The sequence below is a fragment of the Suncus etruscus genome, chromosome 15, assembly GCF_024139225.1.
Source record: "Suncus etruscus isolate mSunEtr1 chromosome 15, mSunEtr1.pri.cur, whole genome shotgun sequence".
Taxonomy (NCBI): Eukaryota; Metazoa; Chordata; class Mammalia; order Eulipotyphla; family Soricidae; genus Suncus; species Suncus etruscus.
The window spans coordinates 54,368,776-54,394,822 of NC_064862.1; the positions used below are offsets into that span (position 1 = coordinate 54,368,776).

Sequence of the window (26,047 nt, forward strand, 5' to 3'; positions counted from 1 at the left end):
GGGTGCCTGCATGTTTCTGCATCACACTTGCCTCCTGTGGCTGGTTATACAAAGTTCCCATTGTTGGGGTAGGAACAGCATTGCGAGGAGGGCATTTGCCTTGTGCATAGCTGCCCCAGATTTGATCCCTGGCATCTCATTGGTCCCCTGAGCATGGCCAGAAGTAATTCCTGAGCACAGAGCCAAGAGTGACCCCTGAGCACCACTGGATGGAATAAAAAAAAGGCTGCATTGTTGCTGGATCATGGAATATTCAATAACCAGCCTTGTCTGAGGGTCTAAGTGAGGAGTTGTGGTAGTGGCAGAGCCATGTGAGCATCTGTGCTCCCTTGTGACTGTCACCCCCATATTTGAGGGAAGATGTAAGTGGCCATGAGGGTCCTGGAAGACACTAGGAAGAGTCAAGCTGTGCTTCCATGGCACTCTAGGTTCTGTCATTCTTCCAAAGGGTATTGTTTTGTTGGGGAGAAGAGGGGCACAGCAGGAGGGTTTGGTGGTGCTGTGAGGAACTCCAGATCAGCTTTGTACCAGGAAAGCACCCTAACCCCCAATCTGTCTAGCCCCTAGTGGTGAGGGTCTGGGGGGTATCATACAGTGCAGGAGATCCCTGAGCCTCAAGCATGCAGAGGGCGTACACGGGGTTCTAGTGCTGAGAGAGCTCTTGGCCCTGAACCACAGAGCCACCAACACTTCCCTTCTTTTTGGTGATAGTTGATTTTTCTCTTGCTGTAATAAGAGGACTTTGGATTGGTCCTCAATTTGTCTTCTAATTAGAGGTCTCTCAATTGGTTCCTTTGGTTTACATGTTAAAAAGATGTTTCCCCATTGTCTCCTCATCTTGCTTTTCCCCCCCTCCCTTGGGGGTGGGCCTTGTTTTTCTCAATAAATGCTGCTTTGGAGACCTGGAGGAGAAGCTACCATCTTGGTTCATGGTTCCATGTGGTGGAGCAACTGGCTTATGGGTAAACAGTTTGCTGTGTGTTCCTGGCCTGCTATTCCTTCCCAACTATGTATGGATTATTTCCTGTGTTGGAATTGTTGTTGGACCTGTGTCTCTTGTCCTACTTGGATTGGGGGCATGGGAATCTCTCTCCCTCACTGGGGATTGTGAAACACACATTCGACGATTTCACAGCTGGCACCTGGAACCAGGACCTCTTCATCTATGAGTGAGATGTTCCTTTCGGGAATCACGTCGATTCTTTTTGGATGGATGATGTTGGTGATTAAGTGGATAATTCTATCCTTTTATAGAACAATTGGTTCTGTGTGGTTTAGAGCTTTGGCTGTAAGTTGGCTGTGGACCAACATGCCAGGGAAATTATTTTATTATATTGTTGTCTTTCCTTCTTGGATATAACCATAAATATTACTGGAGTTTCCATTTGTGTAAACATTTGTCTTGATAGGCATGTGTATAGGCTGGGCATTAAAGGGTAAAAAGAATAAGAGTTCTGGAACACTTCCATTTTGGAGGACAAAGGTATTTTTTCTGTAAGAACACAGGCCCAAGCAACAGGTTTAGAAACTGGCAATTTACCAGTTATCTCTAATGCTATGCCAGAAAAGCTGGCCCAAGCAATCGGCAATTCACCACCTATCTAATACTAGCCCACAACTACAGATACCAATTCACAGGATAGTCCTAATTTCATTAGTAATGGAAAGGTAAATGACTTACAGTCTGAGGCTGAGTCAGAAAATGAATTACCACCGCCACCTGCCCCCATGGGGACCTCGCTGGAAAACTGGTATCGATAACCAGGACTCAGTTCCCTCTCATAAGGAGAAAGAACCAAGCCATATACCTTTAGATATGAATCAGGTAATCACATTCTGAATATGGCTCAATTTCAACATGTGTTCAACTTAATTCAGTTTTGGTGTGAAAAAGGACCTTGGACTCTTCACGATTTTCAGACAATAGTTAAGGTATGTGTAAGTACTCCTCAACAGTGTGCAATGGAAAATGTTTTAAGATGAGGGAGTTGGGCCTGGAGAGATAGCACAGCGGCGTTTGCCTTGCAAGCAGCCTATCTAGGACCAAAGGTGGTTGGTTCGAATCCCGTTGTCCCATATGGTCCCCCGTGCCTGCCAGGAGCTATTTCTGAGCAGACAGCCAGGAGTAAGCCCTGAGCAACGCTGGGTGTGGCCCAAAAACCAAAAACCAAAAAAAAAAAAAGATGAGGGAGTTAAGGCAAAGCCAGATAATATCACTAAGGTGGTATAGGAGTTACATTGTCTTATGAGCTGCTGATGGGAGGGGAAGAAATGAATTTTTTAATGCACAAAAGCAGGCAGAATTACCCCATGATGTTTTGGATATTGTCAAGAACATTTTGTTAATGACTTGGGAGTGAATTGATACATTAGAATAATATGCTGGAAGTTACTTCAGAATAACCCAGGGTAGCTCTTAGCCCTATACAGAAATCATAGGTAGGTTACAAGATGCTCTTACATTACAAATGAAGGATCAGACTGCTCATAAGGTTATTGAGAAATCAGGGGAATAAGTTAAAGTAAGGAAACCTGGACTTTGTCCTGGATGTGGCAGAGGATTCCACTTGTCCGAAGATTATTTTACACCTTTGCATCTCATTGCAAACTACCAGGGGGATGGTCAAAACAGCCCCGAGGACTCAGATCCGCTGTTTCTATTGTGGGAAGCCTGGATATTAGGGTAAAAATTGCAGATTGCTTTCCAATACTGCTCTCTTGCCCCCTCCTCAAGCCTGTGCAGGGGAACTAGCAAAGGGTCCAGTCCCTGACCCCTCAAAATCAGGGACCCCTTCCACCAACAATTATGCTTTCCTGTTCAGCCCAAGAAAACACTGTTGCATAAATGATCTCAACACTTGATATTCCATGCCCTGAGAAAGATTACTCCAGGCCAATGTCCTTATAAGTTGAGAAGTGGGATAATAAAGGGCCCATTCCTCAGACACAGTTGGTTTGATTATAGGAAGCAGTAGTTTGACTCTCAAAGGCATATTGTTCAGTTGGGAATAATAGACTCAGACTCTTATTATGGTCCTAACAGTGCCAGAGATCTGGACATTCAGAGGAGAAGTGATTGTCAAACTATTATTACCCTATATAGTGCCTGGAAAATCAGAAGTAAGATGGATAGGTGCTTTTGGAGAATCAACTAATCCCTAATAGCCCTAATTACCAAGCTAAAGGAAGAAAATCCTATGCTAACCCTTGAAATTTAGGGCAGGAAATTCAAAGGCTTTGTTGATTCTGGAGGGTGGGTTACAGTGATTTCTCTTAAGGACTGACCCCCAGACTGGCCTTGTCAAAAATCCCATATTCTTTGGAGGGAGTAGGCAGAATTTTGGAATTGGCCTCACCCAGTGATGCTCAGGGCTGACTCCTGGCTCTGAATCATTTCTGGCCTACCTCCTGTGCTACCAATCTCATTCCCCTTTCTGGCCTTTGTTGGGAAGAGAGTGCTGAATTGGGGGGGGGGGGGTGAGGTGGAACTCCCAGCAGTGCTCAGGAGTGGTGGCAGCGCCTCCTGAGGAGACTTAACCCAGGGGGACCCAGATGGATCCATGTTTGTTTGGGTTTTTTTTTTTTTGGGGGGGGGGTCACGCCCGGCAGTGCTCAGGCGTTACTCCTGGCTCTACGCTCAGAAATTGCTCCTGGCAAGCTCAGGGATTTGAACCACCGATCTTCTGCATGCAAGGCAAATGCCTTACCTCCATGCTATCTCTCTGGCCCCAGATGGATCTATGTTTACGCCCAGCAGTGATTTTGCAGACCATCAGTATGGTGATGCTCAGGTGACCTTGCAGTCCCAGGATAGACCTGGGACCTCACCTGGATAAGTTCTGCACTGCAGTCCATGGGGGGGGGGGGCATCTCTGTACCAGCCTTGTGTCCTAACCAAGACTCAGGCCATAAACCCTGGGGTGTGGCTCAGTGGAAGTAGCCAGCACCCCACTACCCTATACCCACTGCCAGTTGCAGGATCCTCCCAGGCCATGGGGAGATCACCCCCCCCCCCCCGCAAGCAGGCAAGCTAATGCCCAGGACTCAGCAATGAGCCACTGAGTCATCGTGGAGCAAAGGAGCCAGGCCTGGGCATGGACCCCACAGAAGGCGCTGGAAACACGGGGAGCCAATTGTGGTGCCTCTGGAGCTGTTTATTGTCGCTGTGCTCTGGGTACATTCCTCCTGCCTCGAACATGGTGGGGATGCCCTTCCCTCCAGGGAGGAGCATCTCCTGAAGGCACATGGGAACTGTGTAGTCAGAGGTGTGGAACCAAGAGAGGGAAGCGGGGGTGGAGGGAGAGTCACCGACAAAAGGAGCTTGGGCGTTCAGGAAGCCATAGGATCAAGTCAGCAAGGCAGGGATGGCCAGGGAGTGAGGAGCTCCCCCTTTGGGTGCCTATTTCTCCCCATTTCACATAAACTTAAGTTGCCAGTAATACCGCAGATGTCTCAACTCCAGAACAGGGTGCACTTTGTTGAAATGGGGACGGGCAGTGTGTTCCTGGCTGGGGTGGGGTTTGTTGATGCTTGTTTTCTTCCCCTCTCGGCACAACCTTCACAACGCACATAGTCACCCCAGACACAGGGCAGTGTGTTCTGAAGTCAGTGTGAGCGCGGGTGTCAGTGAGGTTTGGAGTTTGGGAACAGGGTCGGGGTCCCAGGCGGCTTGGAGGGTGAGTAGGCAAGGCTAATCGCTGGCTTTGGTGCCGTTGAAGTCCGAGTCCCTGCCATCCAGCTCTTCATCTGAGCCATCTGCATTCTCCATCACTCGCCGGCCCCCTGATCTTCTTGACACCAGGGAGGGCTCATTGCCGCGTCTGTGGGTTTGAGGGAAACAGGAGGTTCCCAGAACGTGAATGCCAGCTCAGCAGGGAGTTCATAACAAACAGCCCTAAAAATGGGGATGGTATTGAGGCCCCCCCTGGGTTGGGGCTGGCGGTATATGGGGTTTTTGGAGTCAGATTAGCTGCCTGAGCAAAGGTCAACTTGAGGATGTACCTTGTGTGAACAAGGCCCTGGGTTCAAGCCTCCAGAGATAGAGGCCAGATGGGCCCTCTCCTGACTCATGGGGATCAGCTCCTGTAGCCTTCAAGGGGGAATATGAGGGAAGATCTTGGGTGTTTTGGTTGATAGTTTTGTGAGGGTCAAGGTGATTGTTTGCACGACAGGAGGATATGGGCTTTCTGCTCAAAGACAAGCCCACAACCCTGCTCTGAGGGGCCAGCATCACTGCATCTGCCTCACCACGTGTGCCAGGAGTATCTGGTGAAGAGGTTAAGTCACCCAATGACTAGGGCCTGAGGCCCTTTATCTCTGCTCTAATTGACCCCATCTCCACTGCCACCGAGGTCAGCCCTGCCATGCTCAAGGTGCAAAGGTTGGGTGCATACTGGGATGGTGATAGGGACCCTATTTGGTATTTTGTTTAGAGGGGGGCACATCCAGTGATGCTTAGGGCTCACTACTGGTGGTTCTCAGGGACCATGTGGGATGCTGGGGATCAAACCCAGCTTGGCTGTGCAAGATTAGTGCCCTTCCCACTGCAATTGCTCCAGTCCCAACCCCCCATCTGGAAGGTTTGTCTGCCATCTTGCCTGCTGCAGGGTCCTGGTGTCCTGCCTCAATGGACTGGCCAGCTCATTGTAGAACATCTAAGCATGCAGAGCCCTGTCACCCAGCAGGCCAGAGGGAAGGAAGTCAGGGATCATCCCCAACCCCATTAGTAGAAAAGGAACCACTGAGGGAAGACAACCTCCAGCCAGCCCTGGTACCCGGCTCTTCCAAGGAAGCCAGAGAACATGCAGGAGGCCCCTTCATAGCCTGTGTCTTGGTGTTGCCGTGGCATTGCCCAGCTCACTCTGAGCGCTAGGAAAGCTGAGCTTCTCCAGGAGAGATTTGGACCACATTCCAGGCTCCAGAGGAGGAGGGGAGGAAGTGGAGGAGAAAGAAGAGGAGGAGGAAGAAGAAGAAAGGCAATCCAGGCCCCAGATGTCTCCTTCACCAAAGAAAAACGTGTTGGTGCCAGGGGAGCAGGTGGCCTCGTGCCCTTGTTCCCCAGTGTCAGCATGCCCAGGAGCTGCCTCCAACCCCACCCTGGGATGCAGGCAGACCCCTGAGTTCTGCTTTTATCTCCCACTGCCCAGCACCTGCCTGAGCCCAGGGTGAAAGCAGAGGTTGTGTGAGGTCCCTGGGAGTGAACAAAGTGCTGCGCCAGTGTGATCTGTTTGTTAGTTCTTTGGCTGTTTGTTTGGTTTGTTAAGTTGGCAGCCTGACCAGCCAAGATGGAAGCCCCAGACATATTTCATCTGGAGTGAGTCCTGCCCATTCAGCAGTGTGGGGAGCAGGGAGCAGGAGATGGGGAGTCCAACCGGGTAGCAGAAACCCCTTTCCCACTCACATAGGTGAGAACCAGCTCCCCACCCTAGACACAGCCTGGCAAATCACTGTGCAGGGGCCAGGAGAGACAGTGCCCTGACAAGGTTTGAGAGCCAGAGAGAGAAGGAAAATGGGTCTGGAATGGTTCAAATTTTTCCAGCCATCATCCCAGAGCTCTCTGATCCTTCAAATTTGGAAGGAAAAATCTCGAGTAGATTTGCCAAGGGGCCCCGGGAGGTGGGAAACAGTGAGTGCCAGCACACAAGCCGTGCAGCAGTGGCAGGGTACCTGGGCAGTCACTGCGGAGCTTCCTGGGTGGGGGGGCCTCTGAAATAGAGAGACACCCCCCACCGTTACCATCCACACTGCAGCTCATCCTCACCAGAGGAAGAAGTGCAGGGGGCCTTACCCACACAAGATACAAAATAAAGAGACCTCGTGCAAACTTCCAGCTGGGGGCCCTTCTGAGCCCTGGGTCACCACCTGCTTTTATGTGGACCTGCCCAGGGGAGGCACAGCCCACACCTGTGTCCCCTCCTGGAACCCTTGGGAAGAGCCCCAGTGGTCCCCACTCTCCCTGCCGCCTCCTTCCTGCTCCTCTGGAGTGGGCTGGAGGAGGAGACCACTGCATGATCGGCCTGTGAGCAGTGGGGGTGGGGTTCCATGTGACCGTTGCTTGTTCCCAAAGGCTGAGTGCAGCTGCCAAGCCACACACACACAAAGCCCAGTTTTTGGATTTGGTTTGTGCTTATCTGAAAAGGACAGAAGGTGCTACAGTCCAGAGCTCACACACATACATGCACCTGCACACACAGGGAATAGCCATGAGTATGCTGGGGCACTCCCAGGAGGACCAGCTGTCCTGCAGAGCCCTTGGGATGCTGTGTGTGCTGTGAAAATCCTCCTTTTCAGTGTGCAGAAGTGGCGCAAACAGCCAAGGGTGGGAGCTTCCGGTGCTTGTCCCCTCCACCCATCAGCCTCTGATGAGGGCCTGAGTCATTCTGGGGGTTCCACTATGAAAGCAGCTTCCCACGGTCTTCTTAAAGCTGCAGCCAAGTCCTTATATGGTGGGGGACACTCCTTCCCCAGGGGTCCCTAAGCAGTGTTCTAGTTTAGGCCAGCCATATGCAGGCAGGAGCCAAGGTTGAACTGGTCCAACCTGGCCAGGGCAGGGTCCTTCCCACAATCCTCAGGTTCTGCCACTTTCCAAGCTACTTTTCTTTTTTCTTGTTTTTGGGCACACCTGGCATTGCTCAGGGGTTACTCCTAGCTCTGCACTCAGAAATCACTCTTAGGCTCGGGACCATATGGGATGCCAGGGATAGAACCTGGGTCGGCCTAGTGCATGGCAAGCGCCCCTAACCCTCACTGTGCTATTGCTCCAGACTCTCCAGGTTACTTTCTATCCCTCTCTCACCCCCTCTGCTGAAGTCCTCATTCCTGTAAGGTTAGGGGTACTGACTGGCTCAGAGATGTATTTCCTTGTCCCTGTTGACTGCTGGGAAGCACTGAGAGAAGGACTGGGGGAAGGTTTGGTGTCCCTGTGACTGCCTTCTACCGTGACTGTCTGGAATCCAAGAAAGAGGTGGAAGGCATTTGGTTCTGAGGTTGGAAAGGGGTGCTGAGGATGTCCTGGGGAGAAGATCCATGGAGCCTCTGGACTGGGCTTGTATGTGGTAAAGACCAACCCTGAGGTTGGGGTTCAGGGAGGTGAGGCCTCCGTCTCTGGGGCAAACTGCAGAGTGACCCAGAGCAGGTGTAGGGAGGGCCTAGCCCAGACTGGCACCATGAGAGACGTGGGCAAGGAATAGGGAAGCATTTCTGTGTGGTTAGTGTGGTTTCATTTTTTAAATTTCGATCAGCAGTGTTTAGGGCCTATCCTGGCTTATCCAGTGTCCTTATCCAATACTCAAAGGATCCTATGGATTGCTGGAGATCCACCTAGGTTGGTCATGCACAAGGCAAATGCCCTCCCCACTGTGCTCTACATTCAGGGTTGGGGTAAGGGAACGGGGCCAGGCAGGAAGAAGGGGGAGTCCACATCTGACCAGCCCCTCCCTAACTCCCTGGGCCACCCGTGTTGCCTCTAGTATGTGCACTATAGAGCCACAGGATTCACTGAGAGGGGAACTGCCAACTCGCACCCCTAGCTTGGTTCCCACCTGCCATGGGCTTTGGGTGTGTGCAGGGTATGGGAGTAGGAGGGTCAGGTGTGGGCTGAGAGGGTACAGGGTGCAGAGCAGGTTTCTGTGAGCTGGAAATCCCCACTTTCCTGCCTGAAATGGGGCATGGGAGAGGAGGGGTTCCCTTAAGAGTGGGACTGGGATTTTTTTTTCTGGTGGTTTTGGTTGTCATGGAGCCACAGATTCTCCTGTAATGTCCCCCAAATCAGCAGTGGTGGGGGAAACGGGGGTGCAGCAGTGTCTAGCAGAGAGCAGGGGATGAGAGGCAGCAGTGTTCAGCAGAGAACATGGCATGGCAGTGTCTGGCAGAGAACCACAAATGGGAACACTGTCTGGCAGTGAGAGAACAGGCTGGGACCCGGACACGAGGCTCACCTGAGCTTGCTCTTGAGCGCCGTCACCTCTCGGCCCATGGCCTCGTTGCTCTCAGTGGCTTCATCCAGCTCCCTCTGCAGCTTCCTGCGGTTGGCGTTGATGCGTTGTGACTCCTCCTCCGCCTCCTCCAACTGCCTCTTGAGTTGTCTGACCCGCACATTCCCTTTCTCAGCCTGTCAGGGAAGCGCAGTGGGGGTGACAGTGAGGGAGGTGATGGTGGTGATGGTGGTGGTGATGGCAGGGAGGTGACAGAGGGTCTGACCCACCTGCTCCTTGTACTGCTCAGCCACCTTGCGCTCGTCCTCTACCTGCAGCATCACCTCCTTCAGCTTCTTGTCCTTCTGCTTCAGTGACTTGGCCACTGCCTGCTTTTCTCTGTGTGGAGGATAAGGGGAGAGGACTGATTCCTGTGGGTCCCAATTGGGTTTGTCCCAAGAATTACCAGGGAGTCAGAGGATTATTTGGTCCGAGGGAAGGAGGAACTCCTGAGGCTACCCCCTCGGCACTCCACACCACAGGCTTTCAGTTCTGACCCCCTATTGGCTGCTGATAAGACATGTAGTTATGGCTGTCAGGGAGTGGCTGTAATGGCTAATGTGTCATCAACCACTTAAAAGGCTGTGGATTTGCCCCCAAGGTTGGGGATGGAGTCCCAGGACCCATGGAACCAGATGTAGGGGCTTGCAAAGCCACCCGGAGGAAAGAATGGGGGTCCTTGGGTCTGGCCCCAGAGACACCCCCAACCACATCTGTCTATGCAAAATTAGACTTCCCCATCATGTATTGATGCAGACACCTGCAGAGGCCGGTGGGTCCCTGTCACGGCCCCAGCTCATGTCCCTGCAGGTCCCGCAGAGAGCTACTGCTCTGCCCTCAGTCAGGCATGCCAGACATAGCCCTCACAGTGGGGTAGGAGACTGTCCCACCCTGCAGCCTCATGGGGTCCCCTGAGCTTGTGTCACAGCTGGATGGGGCTGGGCCCCCACCTTCCCAGGGTTACCTGGCCTCCTGGTCTAGCTGCTCCTCTAGCTGCGCGACCTTGGCCTCCAGCGAGGCAATGGTGGCCTTGAACTTGGACTTGACGGCACTCTCCATCTCTTGCAGTTTACTCCGAAGCTCCTTGTTCTGCCGCTCCAGCTGCTGCCGTGCACTCTCATTCTTCTGGGCTGCACTGCGCTCCGTGGCCAGCTCATTGCTGAGCTGCTCAGCCTGGGGGTGGTGGGGTGGAAGGCTTGAGCTGGGCCACGCAGATTCCCAGTGATGCCATAAGACTCAGGCTACTAAAGGGGCCACCAAAGTCCCCTCGTATGTTGGCATGCCACATGTAATGTTGCCAGAGAGGGAGCCACACCGACCCCCAGGCATCCTCCTTCCCCATACCTCTGGGTGTTGCCTCTTCCCACCTGCTGGCCGGCCTTCCGTGCACGGTCACTCATGGCCTCCATGTTTCCTTGTTCTTCCTCCAGCTCCTCCTCCAGCTGTGCGATCCGAGCCTCTAGGCGCCGCTTGTCGTCCTGAAGTGTGTTCCTGGGAGAAAGACATGGCCACGGCTGAGTGAACCCCTTTCTCTGGGGTCTCAGCAGAGGGTGTGGTGTCTTCATAGCAGAGATGAGGGTGCAGGGCGCTGAGAGGGACTGGTGGGTAGGTCCAGCACTTTTTCCTACCTGAGGTTCCCAGGTTTAGGGAAACACAAGAAAAATGGCCACACACACACCTGTGGAACATGAGGCCCCTTAAGGCCCTACGTGTCCTGTCCCAAACTCAGGGAACACACTGAGATGGACCCTCCGAACTGGCCACCCCATCAGAACTGGGCTCCCTCACCCGAGCTGCCCCCATACCTCCCCGACACGCTGTTGGCTAGCTCCTCAGCTAGCTCCTCCTTCTCCAGGTCAGCCTGCTTGCGAGCCCGCTCGGCTGCTGCCAGGTCCTGCAGGGAGGACAAAAATGGGGCGTCTGCATCCTGGGCAGGCTGCTGAGCTCAGGGATGCTTCACAAGAGTAAGCAGAGAAGGCAGTGCTTTTCCCTCCCCAGGGCTTGGGGTGCAGAATGGAGCACCATGTGTGGGGAACCAGCCAAGCGGGGCTCCCATCTGAGGCACCTCCTGCAGCTGCATGAGGTCGGCCTCCAAGCTCTTGGCTTTCTTCTCGTTCTCCTTGGCCGTGGCGAAGATCTCCTCCCGGGAGGCGCGTGCATCTTCCAGCTCCCTCTGGAAGTCCTTCATCTGGGCCTGCAGGGCAGAGGGGTAGCTAGCTGAGACATGACCCCACACACACACACACACACACTCCCACATCCTGGTGTAAACACATTGACACACCCTACCCAATATACACACATTCACACATGCTTCCCAACATGCACATTTATACATATTTCCCGACACATGCATTTACACACACTTCCTGGTCCACACATATTTCCTGACATGCACATTTACACACATTTCCCGACACGTACATTTCTTGGTGTTCATATATATTTACACACACTTCTCAATAGACAAACACATTTACAAAAATTCACCAACATAGTTCCTGGTGCACACAGACATATTTCCACATATACACAGACATGCAACCCAACATACAGTGGAAGGACTGCTCTGACCCTCAGTGGAAATAGTCCTAGTCAGTGTCTGGACTAGGTGCCTGCCAGGTTGCCCCACAGCCCCATTGCTCCTGCACTCTCAGCAGCCCATGCAGTTTGTTCTGTTTACCCCACCACCACCACCACCACCACCATGCAGTGCGGCATGTCTGCACTCCAGCCCTTGGAGAGCCCCTGACGCCCCTAAGCTCCCTGCACCCACCTGCAACTTCCGCAGCTGCTTGATGGCTTCTTCCCGGCCTTTAGTGGCCGAGTCTGCCTGCAGCTCCAGATCCTTGAGGTCCCCTTCCAACTTTTTCTTGGCGGCCACCGCCAGGGCCCGCTGCTTCCGCTCATCTTCTAGCTCTGTCTCGTACTCGTGCAGCTGCATGAGCAGGGGACTGTGTGAGGCCAGGCCAGGCCTCCCCACCTCTACCAAGCCATCTCTCCACACATATAGCGTGGGAGAAGGACAGGAAAGACAGCACTGCCCTTGCACACCCTCTTTGCCGCTCACCTGCCGCTGCATCTGCCGTCGCTTTTCTTCATTCTGCTCATCCCGTGCCTGCAGGTCACGCTCAAACTGGCCCTTGAGCGCCTGCATGTTCACCTCTAGACGCAGCTTTGCGTCCTCGGCAGCCTGCAGCTCGTCCTCCAGCTCCTCCAGCTGTGTCTTCATCTCCTCCACCTGGTTCTCCAGGGCCCTCTTGGACTTCTCTAGCTCATGGACCTTCCGCAGGAGAGTAGGGGCCCTGAGAACTGGGTGGCCCCACACTTGGACACCCTGACCTCCCCATACCCACCATCTCCTGTACTGCATGACAGGAGAGTTGGGGTGAGAGCAACTTATATCCTTTTGTATTTTATTTTCTTTTTGGGTCCACACCCAGTAGTGCTCAAGGCTTACTCCTGGCTCTCAGGAATCATTCCTGGCGGTGCTTGGGGGTCTATATGGGATACCAGGGATTGATCCTGGGTCAGCTGCATGCAAGTCAAGTGCCTTCTTGGCTATACTGTGCTCGAGCCCTGCAACTTACGTTCTTGCCCACGTCGTCCTTGGAGCTGACCAGATCCTCCATCTCGGCCTTGAGCATCTTGTTGGTCCTCTCCAGCTCCTCCTTGGCCTCCAAGGCTTCCTCCAGGGCCCGTGCAAGCGATAGTGCCTTGGTTTCCTTCTCCCGGGCTTCCGCCTCAGCCCGGTCCCTCTCATCGGCATATTTGGAAGAAATGTTCTTCTCCTCGGCCAGCAGCTGTCAACAGAGCAGCAGGGGAGAGCGGTTGGCCTGCGCCCCACTTCTTTGGTTAATGTACCCGAAAGATAGGCCTGGTGGGATTCTTTCTTGCCTAGAAACGTCTGTGTGATTGCATTTGGGGTGCCTTCAAGGTTAGGGAAATAGTAAGGGAAAGGGGTGTCAAAAGGGTAGGAACTGTTTTATTGGTTGGTTTTAGGGCCACATCCAGTAGTGCTCAGTACTTACTCCTGTCTCTGTGCTGGGGATCACTCCTGGCAGATCTCAGGACACCTTAAATGGGCCATATGCAAGGCTAGCTCCCTTCCTACTTACTGTACTGTCTGGCCTGAAAGGGCAGAAACTTTTTGTTTTGTTTTGGGGCCACACCCAACGATGTCCTGGGCTTACTTATGGTTCTGCACTTGGAAGTCACTCCTGACAGTGCTCAGGGGACCATATGGGATGCTGGGGATAAATGGGATGCTGGGGATCAAACTCGGGTCATCTATGTGCAAGGTGAATGCCCTTCCTGCTCTGCTATATTGCTCCAGCCCCAAGAGTAGAAACTCTAAAAGAAAGGATCCACAGGCTCAGAACATGTCCAGTGAGGCACAGACCGAGTTCAGTCTCAGCCCCTCAGCATCACTCTCCCACGCTCCTCACCCTGACTGCTGAATCCTAGTGTCTCCTGGTCCCTCCCTTTCCCACCCCCACACCTGGTCAAACTTCTTCTGCTTCTTCTCCAGGTTGGACACCAGCTGCCGCTGGTTGTCCAAGTCAACCACCAGGTCGTCCAGCTCCTGCTGAAGCCTGTTCTTGGTCTTCTCCAGCTTGTCATAGGCGGCTGCCTTTTCTTCATACTGCTGGGTGAGGCCTTCGATCTCCTTCTGGAACCTCTTCTTGCCCTCCTCCAGGGCTTCCACGGTGAAGGCGAAGTCCTGCAGCTTCTTCTTGGAGTCAGAGAGCTGGGAACAGACAAGTCAAAGGGCTGGGGGAAGCACTGTGGAGACTACAGCCCCCACATCCTGGAGCAGACCACCCTTGTGCACGTACACACACACACACACACACACACACACCTACACACACATGCAGCTCTTGGGGGGAAGCATACACGTAATACACACATTCATGCAGCTCCCAGGGGGAAGCATACACACAACACGCGTGTACACACACACACACACACACACACACACACACACACACACGCAGCTCCCGGAGGAAAGAAGCCCAGCAGAAAGGTAGTCAGTGGCCTGGCCTGTGCTAGATTTGAGAGGCGGGTGGACGGGCCGCACCTGGATGTTGAGGGTCGAGATGTGGCGCTCCAAGTTCTGTTTAGCCTCCGTCTCCTCATCCAGCTGCTCCTGGAGGCTGTTCCGCTCATCCTCCAGCTGCCGCAGCTTGGTGGACACGTTGAGTTTCTGCCTCGTCTCCTCCTGAAGCAGCTCCTGCATTCAGGGGAATAGAAGGTGACTATAGGTTCCAGGAGCTCAGCCCCAGGGAAGGCAGTTGACTGTTACCCTCTCCCCAGAGTGCCAGCTGGGATACCCACCTGTGTGTCCTGGAGCTGAGACCCAAGGGATGCCACATCCTTGGCCAGCTTGATGGCCTTCCCCTCGGCCTCACTGAGCAGCCCTGTGACACTCTCCACTTCATTCTGGGGTGCAGGAAGCGGGAAACAAGGCCCCAGTTAGCAGAAATCTCCAACCCGTTTTTCCATTATGGAGCCTGAAGACTGGATCGGGGCCACCCAGGGAATTGTCCAGCCAGCAAGTGGGGACCCTGGTTTAGGAACCCTCATGGTTTGCCCACTCTGGAATTTGGTTTCTCTGGAAGGAACCTACAGTATCTGCCTCATGCCCCCCTTCAGTTGGACACAAGGCTGCCAGGGTGCCTGGACTTTGCTCTTCCTCAGCCATTTCACCCACCTGATGGACAGAACCAAAGATGGATACTAAAGGCTCCCGAAGCATCTTTGCTGCTCTCTTTGCCTTTAGTGCAGCCCCTGAGCCCCTTAGGCAGCCCAGTCACTGCTGAACTGTCAGGACAAGCAGAGACAGGCCCGCTGCATGTGGCCTTGGACCAGACAGCAAAACCCTCCTGTCCCTTGTCCCTGGCATGGACACATTCAGAATTTATCCCAGCCATGGTCAGGGACAGTCAAGCTGGTGTCGACACAGCTGAGACCAAAGAGATGCCAAGGCAGTCACAGCAGGAAAGGAATCTTCCCCAGAGGTGCCTTCCAGCTCCCTCGATCTGCTTCCCTGGGCACAAGTCCCTCACGCCCCGGAGAGCCCCTGTCTCATGATGAGACATGGACCCCAAATCCCAGCAGACTCTGGGTGAACTTGGAGGCACGGGGGAGGTTTTGTAGGATGCTGTGGGAGAAACGAGTCGGTGCCTGTGCCTCACCTGCAGCTTGTGTGCCTTATCATTGAGCTCGGCTCGCACCCGCTCGCCATCGCTGCACTTGTTCTGTAGCTCCTGCAGCTGCACCTCCAGCTTCTTCTTCTTATGTTCCACCTCCTGCTTGGCCTGGCCCAGTGCTCGCAGCTCACCTGCCAGGTCTGCGTTCTCCTTCTCCAGTGTCTGCTTGGTCTTGTCTAGGTTGGCTTTGGCCTGGCCACACAGGGGGCAGGGAGGAGGTGTCAGCTGTGGCTGTGGCGAAGAGCCCAGGGTCTCTTTCTGGGTGCCTCTGATGCCCAACACAAGGTGGGGAGGGGCCCTCTCAGACTTGGGTCTGAGGGTTGGAGGTGGCAGATAGCACCCTATGGACTGCTGGCATTTCCCATGAGGCCCATTTAAAAAAAAAAAAAAAAGCAATAAGAGGGGCCAGAGCGGTGGCGCAAGTGGTAGGGCATTTGCCTTGCACATGCTAACCCAGGACGGACCACAGTTCAATCCCCCCCGGCATCCATATGGCCCCCAAGCCAAGAGCAATTTCTGAGTGCATAGCCAGGAGTAACCCCTGAGTGTCACTGGGTGTGGCCCAAAAACCAAAATATAAATAAATAAGAGAGGTCAGAGCAATAGCACAGCAACAAGGGCATTTGCCTTGCACATGGATGACCTGGATTTGATCCAGACATCGCATATGGTTCCCCAAACCCACCAGGAGTGATTCCTGAGTGCAGTCAGTTACCCCTGAGCACTGCTAGGTGTGACCACCCCCCAATTTTTTTTAAATATTGAGAATATTTTGATGAGCCTGGAGAGCTAGCACAGCGGCGTTTGCCTTGCAAGCAGCCGATCCAGGACCAAAGGTGGTTGGTTCGAATCCCGGTGTCCCATATGGTCCCCCGTGCCTGCCAGGAGCTATTTCTGAGCAGACAGCCAGGAGTAACCCCTGAGCACCGCCGGGTGTGACCCAAAAACCAAAAAAAAAAAAAGAATATTTTGATAAATATCACACATCTACCCACTTCTCTTTGTTTCTTTGGTTGGGGGCTGTGCCTGGCAGTAGCTAGGGTCACTGTGACAGCACAGGGCTCTAGGAAGCATGTGGTGTGGGGGTGTCCTGGGCCACCCCACTTGGAAACTGCTCCACCTGAGGAGTCTCTCCCAGCGACATCCAGCTGTGTTCAGAACTGACTCCTGGCTCTGGTCAGGGATCACTTTTGCTTGTTTGTTTGTTTTTGGGTCACACCCAGCAGCACTCAGAAGTTACTCCTGGCTTTGCGCTTAGAAATCACTCCTGGCAGGCTCGGAGGACTATATGGGATGCCGGGATTTGAACCACTGTACTTCTGCATGCAAGGCAAACACTCTACCTCCATGCTATCTCTCTGGCCCAGAGATCATTCTTGATGGTGCTCAGGGGGAACATATGAGGCGCTGGGGATAAAATCCAGGTTGGCTACATACAAAGCAAACGCCCTCTCTGCTGTGCTATGACTCGGGCTCCACTAATATTTCTTATTTATTTTTCAGGAGAGGCGTTCAGGGTACATCCACTGGTTCTTGGAAATCCCCCAGCTCTATTTAGGAATCTTTCCATTGGTGCTTGGGAGCCATGCTGTTCCAGGGATTAAATCAGGGTGCCTTAACTTTTGTACTACCTGTATTGTACTTGGCATTTCTTTTTTTATTTTTCTAGAGAAGGGGTGATGGGAGAGTTTTGTGCTTGATAGGACAGTGCTCGGTGCTTCCTCCTGGCTCTGCTCAGGGATCATCACTCCTGGTGGTGCTCAGGGGAACATATTGAGTTTCGGGGCTGAGGTATGTAAGGTGAACATCTCACTACTACCCTTTCTCTCTGGTCCTATTGGTATCTCTTCTTTTTTTTTTTTTGGGGGGGGAGGCTTTTTGGGCTACACCCTGTGACACTCAGGGGTTACTTCTGGCTATGCACTCAGAAATCGCGCCTGGCTTGGAGGACCATATGGAACTCTGGGGAATCAAACTGAGGTTTGTCCCGGGTCAGCCACCTGCAAGGCAAACGCCTTACCACTGTTCTATCGCTCCAGCCTGCTATTGGTGTCTCTTTAGAAAGCAACTAAAGCTCATGACTATGGCAGTTAAGGAAATGGAAATATCGGTCCAAATTCAGTGAATTCAGTTCCTTTTAAAGCCAGCAAATTGTACCAGAAGCTTCCACCACCACCAATGTGCCTTAAATAAATGTTTTATAAACTTCGGAGGTTTGTGAAAGGTCCTGTCTTTCTTCAGGGGGACCGTTGGAGGGTTTGACACAGCCATGTGGGGGTCGACTCAGTCTCTGGGGGTATCTCAGGCCCCTCCTCACCCGTTTGAACTGCTCCAGCTGCTCTGTGACCTCCTCCACGGCCTGTGCGTGCTTCTGCCGCATCTCTAGCACCTGCGCCTCGTGTGAGCGTGTCTCCTCGTCCAGTGCCTTCTTCAGCACTGTCACCTCCTGCTCCCTCTTGGCCCTGAACATCGAGAGCACAGGGCTGGTGCCTTTCCCTCCCCCTCTCCCTTCGTCCCAGGCTGTGTGACTCTATGGACCTCTCCTGGCTTCCCGAGGCCAACTCTCAGGAGCAGAGCTCCCATGCAGAGCACAGTTCTCGAGCAGCCAACTCCTGCCCAAATGTTTGTTCAGTGCCAAGCCCTCCCCACCATGGCTCCTTTTCTCTTTCCCTGACCCAGGTTCGATCCCTGGCATTCTATGTGGTTCCTCAGGCCACCAGGAGTGATTCCTGAGTGCAAACCCAGGAATAACCCCTGAGCACCACTGGGTGTGGCCCATCAATCCTCCCTCCCAAATAAAAAAGAAAACCCCCAAAATACAGATAATGAATTGGGCTCATAGGAGTCAGGGCAGATGCCACTGGCTAGTCACTACATGGCAGTTAAGGAAATGGAAATATCTGTCCAAATTCAGTGAATTCAGTTCCTTTCAAAGCCAGTAAATTATATCCGAAGCTTCTACCACCACCAATGTGCCTTAAATAAATGTTTTTTAAAAAAGACTTTGGAGGTTTGTGAAGGGTCCAGTCTTCCTCCAGGGGGACCATTGGGCACTGTCCCCTCTACTTGGGCCCACCCTCCATCTCAGTCTTGCTGGGTAGCGTATTTCTCCCACCCCTCAGGTCCCTTCACCTTAGCTCTTGCTGAGCAGCCGTGGAGTCCAGTGTGTCCTCCAGCTCTGTCTTGAGTGCCTCCAGCTCCTCGCCCAAGTCCCGCTTCTGCTTCTCTGCCTTATTCCTGGCTGCACGCTCCGAGTCCAGGTCCTCCTGTAGGTCTGAGATGTGCCCCTCCAACTCGCGGATCTTCTTGAATGCATTGTTCTTCTGAGCAATCTCATCGTCCAGCCTGCCAGGATGGAAGGACACGCAGATAGCCCAAATGAAGCTCCCGGGATGGGGCGGAGGTGTCAAGGTGTCTGTTTTCTTATCACCTGTGGGTGTCAAACTGTGCCACCCTATTCTGAGACTCTTGGGCCTCTTCTTGCTCAGCTGGACTGCCCGGGTCAGTGATGAAAAGCAGATGCTGGTGTGTGTGCATGAGGGCTGCACATGCATGCATGGGTATACTATCCTGTGTATGTCCGTGTGCACTTGTTTATAGAAATGTCCATGCATGTGGCTGTGTGCATTGAGTATGGCTGCACATATGTATACATGTAGGCATATATGCATAAGTTTGGATGGATGTAAAACATCAGATTGTTCAAGTGTCCCCTTCACAGTAGGAGCTTAATGCCTCTGGGCATCACAGACTTAATAGATGCTTTCTGGGCCCGGAGAGATAGCACAGCGGTGTTTGCCTTGCAAGCAGCCGATCCAGGACCAAAGGTGGTTGGTTCAAATCCCGGTGTCCCATATGGTCCCCCGTGCCTGCCAGGAGCTATTTCTGAGCAGACAGCCAGGAGTAACCCCTGAGCACCGCTGGGTGTGGCCCAAAAACCAAAAAAAAAAAAAAAAAAATAGATGCTTTCTGGGCATTAAACACTTCCTCATGATTTTTTTTTTGTTTGTTTTATAGAGCGGTTATTTTTGAGCCACAAACAGCAGCGCTCAGGATATTCCCAGCTCTGTGCTTAGAAATTATGCCTGGCAAGCTCAAGGGACCCCTTGGGATGCCAAGGGATTGAATTTGAGTTGGCCACTTGCAAGGCAAATGTCCTTCCACTGTGATATATCTCATACCCTTCATAGTGTATTTCATTATATAATTGTCATCTTATGCCAAACTTTTTTTTGAGGGCATTGGGCCACACCTAGTAACACTCAGGGGTTACTCCTGGCTATTCGCTCAGAAACTCCTGGCTTGGGGGACCATATGAATGCCAGGGTATCGAACCGCGGTCCATCCTAGGTTAGCATGTGCAAGGCAAATGCCCTACTGCTTGCGCCACCACTCTGGCCCCTATGCCAAACGTTTTTGCTCAAAAAAGGGAGGTGACCATTATGTGAATTGTTTGTTTCTTCGTGGGCCACACTCGGCAGCACTCGGGTTACTCATGGCTCTGTACTCAAAAATTATTCCTGGCAGGATTGGAGGACCCTATGGGATGCCAGAGATTGAGCCCAGGTCAGTCACATGCGAGGCAAGTACCCTCCCCACTATGCTATCATTCTGGCCCCTATATGAAACCTTTTAAAATTGTGCCAGGGGTGGGGCGGAGAGATAGCACAGCAGTAGGGCATTTGCCTTGCATGCGGCCGACCTGGGAGGAACCCGGTTTGATTCCTAGCATCCCATATGGTCCCTCAGCCTTCCAGGGGCGATTTCTGAGTGCAGAACCAGGAGTGACCCCTGAGCTCCACTGGGTGTGGCCCAAAACAGTCAGTCAATGAATCAATAAAATTAAAAAAAAATAATTGTGCCCAGGGACCGGAGAGATAGCACAGCAGACGGGCGTTTGCCTTGCACATGGCTGACCCAGGAAGGACAGTGATTCTATTCCCGGCATCCCATATAGTCCCCCCGAACCTGCCAGGAGCAATTTCTAAGCACATAGCTAGGAGTAATCCCTAAGCACCACCGGATGTGAACCCTCCCAAAATTGTGCCCATATAACTTTTTCAAATATGGGGTACAACTGCAATGGTGTGGCATTGATCATGCTCCAAAGAGCCACAAACCCTCTCTTGTCCCTTCCTTTTGCTCTAAACGTGACTAAATGTGCAGCCCTATAAAGCATCTGGCCAGGCTCGGAGGGGAGGAGTACAGGGGCAGAGAAGGCCAGGGCAGTGACTGGTCAAGGTGAAGGTCAGGAGCACTGTTCTCCAGGCAGGAAGGGCTTGGGGGGCTCCCTGAGTGGGAGACTTTCCTGGTGCCCCTGGAGCTGGCCAGGCCCCTTGCTTGGGCTGTGCAGGGTGAAGAGGAGATGGGAGGGCAGAGCCTGCGGGTGGGCAAAGTCAGTTGGGGAGCAGAAGTGGGTGGACTCAGGGCAGAAGCTGACCCGACACATACACATGCCCCCAGGGCAGCAGGGGTTTTCTGAGCATGGCCAGGCCTGAGTAATTCTGGGGCTTGGCTGAATCCCTTGGCACTATCCTTCAGCATCAACCACAAGGAAAGATCGGGGAACTTGAAGCTCGACCTCAGTCTGGTGAACAGTCACAAAGGCCCCAGCCAACTCCTTATTGAAAGAGCCACCTGGGGTGACAGACATACTGGGCCACTGGGCCCCACAGCTGCAGAGACACCCAGTGGTCAAGCCTAGTAGTTGGGCCTCAGTGGGCAGCTCTGGGAATGGCTGCTAGAGAAACTGCCATGTCCCCAGGTGGGGCACAAGCCCCTCAAAGAGCCAGGAAAGGGTGACCCTGGAGGGAAGGAGCTTTTCAAAGCCTGGTGGGTCTGAGGGTCTGGGTCCAAGCTGAGGGGATGTTGGCACTAGGCTCAGCAGCAGGGCACTTGCCTGGCAAAGGAGAGGCCCTCAATTTGTCCCCAAACTCAGAAAGAAAAATAATTGAAAAAAAAAAACAACTGTCCTTCCTCCCCAGGGACACTTGGGACATTGGTGATGGGAATGTTGCACTGGTGAAGGGTTTTTTTTTTAATATAAAAAATAAAAAAATAGGGCCCGGAGAGATAGCACAGCGGCGTTTGCCTTGCAAGCAGCCGATCCAGGACCAAAGGTGGTTGATTCGAATCCCGGTGTCCCATATGGTCCCCTGTGCCTGCCAGGAGCTATTTCTGAGCAGACAGCCAGGAGTAACCCCTGAGCACCGCCGGGTGTGGCCCAAAAACCAAAAAAAATAAAAATAAAAATAAATAAATAAATAAAATAAAAGCAGAGACTGAAGAGAACCACTACACTCCACTGTGATAAATAAAATAAATAAATAAAACACTGTAATAAAACCTTTAGGTTTTATTTTGATTGATTGATTGATTGATTGGGTTTTGGGGCCACACCCAGTGGCAAAAAAAAAGAAAAAACCCAGTTATGGAAGAGACTGGTGTTCACAAAGAAGGGGGCTAGACAAGACAGGTTGGATGTCTGAGTGTCTGGGAGTGTCTGAGATGCTGATGGAACCAACTTGGATACACCTGGACACAGATAGGACTGAGTATACACTTCACAAAGGGGAGGGCAGGCACGGGTTGCAACCAGAAAGGGCTGAGCAGTGGTTCCATTCTGCAGGGGTTGCCCAGGACACCTGGACACCTGGACTCCTAGTCCAGAAGCCCCTGAGGATCTGAGGCTACAGAGGAGCCTTCGAGTATGGGAAAACAGGAGAGCCCTGGGGTCCCTTACCTGGCCAGCGCCGCCTGCAGCTCCTCCTCTTTCCGGGCCAGCTGCATCTTGAGTTCCTCGATCTGGGCTTGCAGGTCCTGGATCTGTTCGTGGAAGTCACTGGCCTCACCCTCCAGCTTCCGCTTCAGCTTCTCCAGCTCCTGCCGGCCCTTCTCCTCTTTCTTCAGTCGCACTGGGGGCATGACAGGGCATCAGAGGCCAAGGTCAGGTATACTCGCCCAGGAGGAGGGAGCTGGGGGTGGCTGAGGGGAGGCCCTGCTGCATGGACAGGATGGACCATGGAGCTTGGCTCTGCCTGGCATCCCCGTTGAATGTGTTCCTGGCCTGTGGCCTCACCTTCCAGCTCTGAGATCATGGACTCATGCTTATTCTTCAACTTGGTCAGATTCTTGGCTTTTTCCTCCTCCTCTGCCAGGTTTGTCGTTAGGTCGCTGATTCTCTCTTCCAGGAGTTTGCGCTCCTTAGGGGGGAGGAAGACATGCTGGTTGGTCGTTTTTCTGCCCCCCCAGGTTTGAGGTCTCACTTTTGGCAGTTTTCCAATCAATTACGGAGAGGTGATCCCCAGCCCCTGAGTCATGAGATGCAGCTCATAGTCCTTAAAGTTGTTCCTTGGGCTAACAGCTAAGGCCTAGGGTACAGCCCTAATATGTCCTCAGCACCTCTCAGTTTCCCAGGCCCTGCCAGGTACTGCCTTGCTGGGCTCCAGAACCAACTGCCCCCACCAACCCATGCACACAAGAAAAAGGAGCAGTTACTAAACAAGAACTTCCCCCAAATGGGCCACCTTGGGCTTCACAGCCCAGCCAGGTAGCCCTTTTCTTCTTCTTCCTCCTCTTCATCACAGACAGGACTTATACCTCTCTGCCCAACCATTTTACACTTTTAGGTTTTCCACCTATGCCACTTTCCTCCAGGAAGACTTTCTGAGCTCCACACCCACACCCTTTGCCTGATCCTGAAACACCCCCACCCCCCACACACACCCAGGGCCACTTGTCTGACAATCTAGTTGCCATCTCCCAAGAGCACAAGCCCCAAAGGGAGCAAGAGTTCCTCTGCACTGTGAGTGTCCTGTGCCCGAGTGGGGCCTGGCTGAGAGGAGGGGGCCTGGAAAGTGCTGACCTACTCGAGTGACCAACTTATCCCACGAGCATTTTTCCAGAGAGGGGTCCCTAATTCCCTCAGTCAAGGATAGTAGGTCAGGGTTGAGAGAAGAACCAGCAGTCACATTAGTTTGCCTTTGCACAACCCGGGGCTTCCCCTGAAACATGCTTGGGGCCAGTACTGCTGGACCTGATCCAAGGCCTCTCTGCATCCACATAATGGACATGAACCTTCCTTGTGCATATGACTAACAAGGGGTCCTTGACAGCCCCTGAGCCCCATGTCTCGCCTTGGACAGCTTGTTGTTCTGGTCGTCCATCACAAGCATCTCGTCCTCAAGTTTCTTGATCTTGGCTTCGGCCGTGACCTTCTCTAGCTGCAGCTTCTGCCTTGCAGCTTCCTCCTCCTCCAGCTGTTCCTCCAGATCCTTCATGAGGGAGAAGACACGCAGCCTTGCTAAGAACCTGTTCATGGGGGGCTCACACAAAGACTGAACCTGGGGCTCTGTAGCCTCATCTCATTGGAAAACACCAGGTTGGGGGCAGCCATTTCGTTTGGCAAAACCTCTGTCTCAGTCTTCTCATACGAAGGATAGGACAGAGTGGGGTGCCAGAGCAATAGCACAGCAAGGAGGGCACTTGCCTTGCACATGACCAACCCAGCTTAAATTCCTTTGACATCCCATAGGGACTCCCGAGCCTGCCTGGGGTAGTAATTCCTGAGCACAGAGCCAGGAGGAACCCCTGAGCACTGCTGGGTGTGGCACCAAACACCTTCCCCCCAAAACAATAAAGAAAAAAAACCCCAGTGCAATAGAGTGGAAGCTTGAGTGCATTTGCACATACTGGATTTCGGAAAAATCAAATTCAGTGGAGGGTAGGTTGCACTCCCACAAACTCAAAGGTGGTGTGACTTTGCTCCCTTTTGACTTTGCAGAAGCAAAGTCAAACTGTGGTTCTCTAAACTTGCCTCTGACCTCTCTGTCTGTCTCTGTAGCATATCTCCCTCTGAGAACAACAGCTTGTGGCCTCACTGGGAGGACACTCTGAGTCCCATGGGAAGGTCCCAGGAGTGAGGGGTGAAGCCTGCCGGCAGCTGTGTAAGAGCTGTGTAAGAGCTGCAGAGGGCGCCAGAGGGCTGCAGCTTCCGCCCGCATCATGATCGCGACACAGGCAGGCGAGGCACATCAGATCTGCCCCTGGGCCACTAGATCAAGCTACCACTTTGGGGCTGTTTGGGGTTACTTGCAACATTCTCCACCCAGTACAGGTTTTGAGCTCCAAATAATACACTTCTTTGTATTTGTATCCACCCTTTTACCAAACTAATTCACTCCTGCAGATCAAACTTTCCCACAAAAATATATTTTACCTCATTAGTAGTCACACTGCAGGGATAATGACTAGTGTTAGTTCATCCAGACTGCCTGGACACAGGAATAGAATCACCCCAAAATAACATTATTAAGTGACTCCCCTCCCAAGAAGAACTTAATTTTCCAAAGGTAAATTCCTTGTGCAACAAGAGTTTACAGGATTTGATTTGCAGAGTGATTTTGGCTGGCCAAGAGCCACTCTAATTTGGGAAAGTCACTTTGATTTGCAAAAAGAATGAATTTTACTCATGAGAAAGGTGAATTTGGACTGTAACTACTGTACAATTGCCCTGCCCAGGGCTAGCTAAGAGGAGAAAGGTGTTGACAACTGAAAACAGGGCAGGGGAACAACAGGCCTTCACTAATTCTAATTCACCTGCTGTGAGCCTGCAAAGGTTCAACTAAGCTTTTAACTGTCCTATAGGGCCAGGTGTGACTGGCCATGGGAAGAGCCCAGGGCCTACCAGCATTTGCTGAGCCATTTTCTTTCTCTCTGCCTGCAGCTGCTGACCCCGGTCCTCCTCCTCCTCCAGGCGGGCCTCCATCTCATGCAGGATCTCCTCCAACTCCTGCTTCTTAGCTGCCAGGCGGACACGCATCTCTTCAGCCTCTGCATATAGCTCTGTCTCGGCCTGCAGCTGCTCCTGCAACTGGTTCTTCTCCTCAGACAGCTAAGCACAGAGGGCAGGAGGGGAGGTGGCCAGTGAGCAGCCCCATTGCCTGGCCGCCTAGCCCAACATCCTCTGACGCCCCGACCAGGCCAGACTCGAGCCCCCGGCACCTGTGTGTGTTTCTGTTCCAGCTCTTTGAGCTCTGTCTCTGCCTTCTGCTGCCGCTCCTTGATCTTCTGCAGCTCATCCTCCTTGGCTTGCATCTCCTCTTCCTGCCGTGTGACTTGGAGCAGGGGCTTGACCTGCAAGCACAGACACCCGCCAACATAGGTCAACCCATTGCTCTGCTGTATTGCAATGCCGGACATGGTGCTGAGTGGTCTGAGTTTTAACCCATCCAGTCAGCCAAATACTATGAGTAGGGGTCCTCAGTCGCCCTGAGCATTGCTTAGGAGTCAGCCCTTTTCCTGACTCCACCCAAAAGCCACATAACAGTGGTACAGGAGCGGCCAAGGTGCACAGGAGAGTTGAAAGCGTGGCTGTGGCCACATTTCTAGTGGCCACAGAAATGCTCCAGGTCCTAATTCTATGGCAGTTGCAGCTGGAACACAGCTGCCTGGGAGGATGGGAGGCAGGGGAGGGAGGAGGTTCTCTCAGACCAAAGGAGCATCCTGGGAAAGTTTTACCTTCCAGCCTGAAGCTGTGTGGCCATGACCACTGCTCAATCCCACCTGGAGATTACCCCATGTGGAGAAAAGAGCCCAGCTGGGGAGGGGAAAACCTAGGAGCACTTGTATGAATGGACAGGAAGTGAAGAGGGGGCACATTACTAGACGGAGAGGGAACGCTTACTTTAGCAGAGGGAGCACTCACCTTGGTGAAGAGTCTCCACCACTGCCAGTTGCGCAGCTTGAGGTAGGCGGCACAATTCCTCTGGATCACTTTCATGGCCGTCAGCTGCTGTTGCCGCTTGGTAAAGGCCCTGGGGAGGGGGGACAGTGGTGGGAAGACCTGGGGGTGCTCATAGC

The 26,047-nt window shown here is 52.8% G+C and overlaps 2 protein-coding genes across 2 annotated transcripts in view; both read right to left on the minus strand.

Moving 5' to 3' along the window:
- Window positions 1-20,697, minus strand: part of EIF4EBP2 (eukaryotic translation initiation factor 4E binding protein 2) — a 445,368-nt gene extending 424,671 nt beyond the window's left edge. Inside the window, exon 1 of the mRNA XM_049789246.1 lies at window positions 20,692-20,697. The gene's annotated coding sequence lies outside the window, so the exon portion shown is untranslated. The remainder of the gene's footprint in view (window positions 1-20,691) is intronic.
- MYH11 (myosin heavy chain 11) overlaps window positions 4,134-26,047 on the minus strand; it is an 85,430-nt gene continuing 63,516 nt past the window's right edge. The window contains 22 exon segments of the mRNA XM_049789258.1: window positions 4,134-4,820; window positions 8,937-9,109; window positions 9,203-9,311; window positions 9,937-10,145; window positions 10,340-10,463; window positions 10,778-10,866; window positions 11,038-11,166; window positions 11,749-11,910; window positions 12,043-12,255; window positions 12,563-12,775; window positions 13,474-13,722; window positions 14,056-14,208; window positions 14,313-14,417; window positions 15,173-15,379; window positions 17,505-17,649; window positions 18,320-18,532; window positions 21,930-22,101; window positions 22,266-22,389; window positions 23,323-23,460; window positions 24,873-25,079; window positions 25,190-25,321; window positions 25,893-26,001. Coding sequence (XP_049645215.1) covers window positions 4,691-4,820; window positions 8,937-9,109; window positions 9,203-9,311; window positions 9,937-10,145; window positions 10,340-10,463; window positions 10,778-10,866; window positions 11,038-11,166; window positions 11,749-11,910; window positions 12,043-12,255; window positions 12,563-12,775; window positions 13,474-13,722; window positions 14,056-14,208; window positions 14,313-14,417; window positions 15,173-15,379; window positions 17,505-17,649; window positions 18,320-18,532; window positions 21,930-22,101; window positions 22,266-22,389; window positions 23,323-23,460; window positions 24,873-25,079; window positions 25,190-25,321; window positions 25,893-26,001 — 3,505 coding nt within the window. The 3' untranslated portion in view covers window positions 4,134-4,690.